Source organism: Charadrius vociferus, unplaced genomic scaffold (assembly GCF_000708025.1).
Source record: "Charadrius vociferus isolate BGI_N301 unplaced genomic scaffold, ASM70802v2 scaffold783, whole genome shotgun sequence".
Lineage (NCBI taxonomy): Eukaryota > Metazoa > Chordata > Aves > Charadriiformes > Charadriidae > Charadrius > Charadrius vociferus.
Window position 1 is genome coordinate 517461 of NW_009647834.1, and position 5910 is coordinate 523370.

The window sequence follows — 5910 nt, forward strand, 5'->3', positions numbered from 1 at the left end:
GGGCGAAGGAAAGGGCTGGGGGAGAAAGGTGCCATCAGCAGAGAGCCCGGGGAGCACACGGGAGTGGGCGAGTGGGCACCCACGGGAGACAGCAGCTCACTTGCAGCACAAGAGCATCAGGGGTGGCTGGGGTTTGCCCATCCTCGCAGAGCGGAGAGTGGCACCCGTGGCAGGGGACCGGGTGGCTGGAAGGGCACAAGGGTGGTCAGCAACCGGGAGCTGGAGGGGAAGGAGCAGCCACAGCCACTTTTGGCTGCGTGGTGGGTCACAGGCATGCACTGTGAGCTAGTTAATGGAGTGTTGCAGCACAAGAGCATCAGGGGTGGCTGGGGTTTGCCCATCCTCGCAGAGCGGAGAGTGGCACCCGTGGCAGGGGACCGGGTGGCTGGAAGGGCACAAGGGTGGTCAGCAACCGGGAGCTGGAGGGGAAGGAGCAGCCACAGCCACTTTTGGCTGCGTGGTGGGTCACAGGCATGCACTGTGAGCTAGTTAATGGAGTGAACACGGATATTAATTAAGGCTCTTCACTACACATTCTCCCACAAGTGCTGGTGGGATTGAGTCAAGCCAGAGCTGTGCATAGCATCCAGCTTTCAGCTCGGATTGAAAACTGCAGCGTGACCAGCAGACTCCCAGAGGCCCTCGGGGAGCGGGGACTGTGCCCCAGAGACCAAAACTCAGCAGGCAGGAAGGGCCAAGTGATGGAGGATCCCACCTCGTCTCACCTGGCACAGGGCAGCACCTGGGAGGAGGTCGCAGAGCCCCAGCACCTGGGCCAGAAAAGGGGTTTTGCCCAAAACTGTGAGAAACACCAACCCTTCCTACAGACCGCAATCTTGTGGACGCTCATGTCCCTGCCCGGGAGACTGATCAAACGCACCCTCACTTGCACTGAGGTTCAATCAGGAGAGCAGAGCCAGGCGCTGGTGGAACAGGGCTGGCTGCAGGGCTCACCAGGCTACCTGGACCCCAAACCCTTTGGGATGCCCTTCTGGGAGTTTAATACCATTTCAGCCTCAAAGACACCCTTTCCCCAGGGCCTCTACTGGTCCCTCCTGGGAAATACCCAACCTTCCTTTGGGGTGGCCCCAAGGGAAGCAGGAGCTTTGAGTGCCCTGGGTTCACCGAGGCTATTCCGAGTCCCTTCTCGAGCTTGAGTTACTGCCCTGTCAGACAGCAGCCCTGGCACATCCCCGGGCTCCCACACAGTGGGGACAACCTGCCCCATATGTCCCTCCTTCCCCAGGCACCGCTGAGCTGCAAACGCACAGGTACAGTCCCAGACAGCCCAGGTGAGCACAGCAGCCAAACCCAAAGTGCAGAGAGCTCTCCCTCGACAGCACTCCCAACAATACCCGCTCAGGTTTTGGCATCCTCCCATCTCTACGCTCAGGTGCTGGCTGCTGCAGGACGGACGAGATGCTGGCGATTTGCAGGGTGGAAGCCGAGCCACGCACCTCCCTGCACACTGGAGCCAGGCAGGACGGGGTGAGTGGCACCGGGAGCCAGCCCTGCACGGTTAACTACAGAGAAGTATTCAAAGTCGGTGAGAGCTCCTTAGCAACAGGCAAGGTCTCTGCAGGCTGCTGATGGAGAAGGAAGACCAGAGGAAAATACGTGCAGGAAAGATGGGGTTGGAGAAGAGGAGGCTGAGAAGAAGGACAAAGATACAGTGATAGTTGGTCCCAGTTGCTGATGGAGCCTGGGACCAAGCCACCAGGTCCTCTGGCTGTGCCCAGCCCTGAATGAAAGGGACAGCCAGGGTCCAGCCCTTGGTTGACAAATGAAACCTATTTCCAGCACAGACTGGGGATGTCTGGTCCTACCCAGCCCCAAGAGACAACATTCTCTCCCCCAAAGCTACCTGCATGGCTGAGGTGTTACACCTTCACCCATCTTCAAGGCTCCCCAGGCTGAGCCCCACTGTGCTGTCCCCTTGGAGTGTCACAGGCTCAGATGAGACCCGAAAATGATGCTCAGGATTGCAGTATTGTCATCTCACTCTCCCCATAGCTGCAGCAGCCAGCTGCCCCCAATAAGCCATTTGGGGGGAACACCACACATGGGGGACCATTTATTTTTCCATTAAAAAAATAGATAACAACTTCACCATCTCCTAACAGATATTACAGTCATCAACACCACAACGTGCAGACTACATACCAATCTGTGACAATACTCCTGTCCTGGGGCAGGAGGGATGGATGCAGCAGGCTGGGATGGGGGGGAGGAAGGAGACAGACATGTTTCTTGTGGCCTCAGAGGCCTTCCAGGAGGCTCAGCAGGTACAGGACCCATCCATACCTCTCCACACCCCCAACCCAGGACCCACCAGTCCCCACAGTAGTGCCACACACCAGGAGCAGCACCAGGACATGCCTTCAACACCCGTACTCCTGACCTTGCCCCAGGGCAGCCCACACCTTCGATTTGGGACCCCAGGCATCACCTCAAGACCCAGGAAAGCCAGAAACTCCACAAAGCATCCAAGATGCTACGGGGGCAGTTGTGGAGGTCACCTACTCGCTTTGCCAGCTCACATAGGTAATGCGGTAGAAGGTGGCTTCTGGGATCAGACAATGGCCGCATCCAGGGGTGGCCTTGGACACTTCTGCTCTCCCCTGAAGTGCCCTGAGCAACCCTGGCCATTCCAGCAGCAAAAGCAGAGATGGAAAAGCTAAAGCTGGGCAGAGGGAGCCAAGGCAGGGAGCGTGCAGCACCCTGCAGGGAATTGCCAGTGAAGGAGAGACCAGGGCCAGGACTTGGGACTTCTGAGCCTCCCTGGAGGCACCACAAGCAATGACGGGAGATGAGCAGAAAGGGGAAAGAGCTGGTTTCAGTTAGGATCAGGGAATGGGCCAGAGCAGTGGGGGAAAGCAGGGAGGAAGCAGCAGGGACATGGGAGCAGCTGGCCCTGAGGAACAAGGACACTCGCCATCAGCTGCCGGGAGTCCAGCTCCAGGATGGGAGAGGGCTGATTTGGGGGTAACCTCAAGCGCGCAATACCCAGAGGAGACTCTGCCCATCGAGGGAGAACTACAGCCCATGGACTGCGGGCTGCCCAGGACACAGCCGGGAGCGGAGGCGGATGGGTGGCAGGAGGGACGGAGCGTGGCTCACACCTGGGGCCAAGCGGGTACAGGGGGGACTCAGCAGAAAACAGGGATGGAAACCAACACAGGGAGCAGAGGTTGGCTGCAGCCAGTCCAGCGACGAGCCCCCAGGGCTCTATTTCTGCATGTCACACTGCAGGAGGAGGACGATGGAGGGGTCGCTCTTCGCTGCCTCCTTGAACTCCTCCAGGGAGATCTGGTCATCCTTGTCTTTGTCCATCTTTGTGAAGATCTTGTCAACACGCTGCTGGGGTGTCAGCCCATCTTGGTTCATCCTCATCATGATCACAGTCCCCACCATCTTGTAAATGGCCTGGAGCAAGAAGAGAAGCAAAGTACTAGAGCGAGAATGTTGGATGGGCAGAAGGTCCCAGGACAAGGCAGGGGACAGGACTGCTGCTCTGCTAGAACCCAGTTAGCTGCTGGTACACGTTATGCTGCTGTACAGCTACAATCAGGTACCTTTCAAACAAGGCTCTGGGCAGGGAAACCCATTTTTTGGTGCCAAAAAGGGACCCAATAGATGTGAAAAGTCTGCAAAAACCATTACCCCTCCTGATTTTAAGCACCGGTACCTCAATGATCTCCAGCATCTCCAAGCGTGTGATCTTCCCATCCCCGTCCAGGTCATACATCTCAAAGGCCCAGTTGAGTTTCTGCTCAAAGGTGCCCCTGGAGGTGACAGACAGGGCACAGATGAACTCCCTGAAGTCGATAGTTCCGTCACCATTCTTGTCAAAGGTGCGGAAAGCGTGCTGAGCAAACTTGGAGGCATCTCCGTAGGGGAAGAACTGCAGGGAGGAGAGAGGAGAGATAAAAGTGGGGAGAAGGAGCTCAGTGCAGAGGCTGCACCCAAAGCAGCACCCTTGCCCCGGTGGGAGCAGGGTGCTCCAGCCCTACAGGCAGTGCTTGGGCCCCCAGCTGGAACCCACCTTGATGTAGAGCTGCTGGAATTCCTCCAGGTTGAGGATGCCAGTGGGACAGTCCTTGAGGAAGCCCTTGTACCACTGCTTCAGCTCCTGCTCGCTGAACTCTGTGCTCCTCACCAGGTCATCCAGCATCTCCGGCGCCAGCTTGCTGCTGTGCTTGCCCATGGCTGCCCCTGGGAGGGAAAACACACGGCTCCTACGCACTGGGCACAGGGAGGGCTGGTGCTCCCAGGCCCTGCTCCACCCCAGCGGCTGGCCGACCCCACCTGTATATTCCCTACGCCGGAGCTAATCCACCTGGCTGGTGGGCGTCCGTGCACTGCCAAATGCCAGGACAGCAACTGGGGCACTGGGGACAGGCTCGATGCCCGTGCTCAGCTGTGGCCTTTCCCACTGGAGCTGTGCAGAAGCTGGTCCAGAGGCAGCCTGCTAGTGTAGCCAGCAGCATCACCTTCAATCCTCACCTTCTTCTAGGCTGGCTCCCTTTGGGCTGCAGAAAACCATTCAAAAGCCAACTGAAGACCCAGAACACCTCCTCACGTGGCCTTTACCATGCCACGATGTCCAGCTGCCCCCGTAAGGATGGGACAAAGAAGAAGTAACACGAGTCTGCCATTAAAGCAGAGAAAAACCTCACTGGCACCATCTGACTTGCAGCATCCAGCCGGCTACAGCGATGCCCGACCCGTTCCTGGCCAGCTCTTGGTGAGGATGGGGTCCACAGCCAGGCACCCCTCTGCCGCGAGGCTGCCTGCGGCACAGCGCCCTGGAGCGCTGGCAAACCCGCAGCTGCGTGGGCAGGACGCGGAGCTGCTCCGATACACGCCGTGCCCGCTCCCACGCAGCCTTGGCTGCCGGCTTCGCTCAGCCCGAGCAGCAGATGGTTTGCTGAGAGCTCCTGGAGCTTCTCTCTTTCCATAGAGAAAGTTGAGTAGAAGTTCACCTGGAGCCCGACCAAGCACCATCTCTCTTCCGAACATCTGATTTCCTGGCCATGTGGGCTTGGGGGACATGGTACCCCAGGATGGGCACAAGCCTCCCCCCCCAGCAAAGCAGGGCTCCTCGTGCTCCCAGCCAGCCCCGCTCCCAGCTAATCCCGCAGGCAGAGGCTGCTCCCTGCCCCACCATCCCACCAGCATCTGTCGCCGTCTGCCGCGGCAGAGCTTAACCCACCACCCCTCAGCAGCCAGAGCCGAGGAAACGTCCGGACGCCCACAGAACACAACGCTTCCCCAGCGATCCCCAGCTCGGCTGTGGAGCTACACGAGCCCTCCCGGCACCACAGCCTGGCTCTAACTCACAGGGAACGATAAATCCCCACCATGTACCATGCTCATGTCCTCCAGCATCTCCCACCAGCCACGGTGGCAGGTGGATGCGGCCTCTCACCTGCACAAGGGGCAGCTTTTCCCATAAGGGAACCGCAACGAGGACCTTTGCTACAAGCACCACACCTTATCCTGCAAATGAAGCCCTCAAAGAGGTCAGGACTCAGGAAGAGCATCCTTTGGTCCACAGCCCTCAATTCTCTTTTCCAAGCAGGACGCAGCACAGGCCATGCCAGGGCAGGGGACAGCAGAGATGGCTGCTGGGGGCAGCAGCCAGAAGGGCCATCACACGTTTCACATGAACCCCTCATCTCACAGCACCAATATCATCACTGGTCACTGGCTGCTGGTCCCAAAACAAGACAGAGGGGGGTCGCTAAGGGTGTCCCCCCCCCCGGGTCTGCACCCCGGGCAGCGCAGGGCACCCAAGCCCCCAGCACCCCCCGACGTATCGGCACCCCGGGAGCGGGGAAGGGGCGCAGGTTCCGGCCCCAGGGGATGGATGGGGCGGCCGGGCTGGGGGCAGCAGCACTGGCGGCG

The 5910-nt window shown here is 59.2% G+C and overlaps 1 protein-coding gene across 2 annotated transcripts; it reads right to left on the reverse strand.

Annotated features, from left to right (window-relative positions):
- Positions 1-3156: 3156 nt before the first annotated feature.
- On the reverse strand, positions 3157-4213 carry HPCAL4 (hippocalcin like 4). 2 transcript variants are annotated; one of them, XM_009882768.1, is made up of 3 exons: positions 4046-4213; positions 3689-3904; positions 3157-3426 (listed from the first exon to the last, which is right to left on the reverse strand). In XM_009882768.1, the coding sequence occupies exons 1-3, from the start codon at positions 4205-4207 to the stop codon at positions 3229-3231; spliced, it is 576 nt and encodes a 191-aa protein (XP_009881070.1). In that variant the 5' UTR covers positions 4208-4213; the 3' UTR covers positions 3157-3228. The 2 variants fall into 2 exon arrangements, with proteins under 2 accessions (XP_009881070.1, XP_009881069.1); XM_009882767.1 differs by lacking the exon at positions 3689-3904 and having other exon boundaries at positions 3229-3426; positions 4046-4207.
- Positions 4214-5910: the final 1697 nt, after the last annotated feature.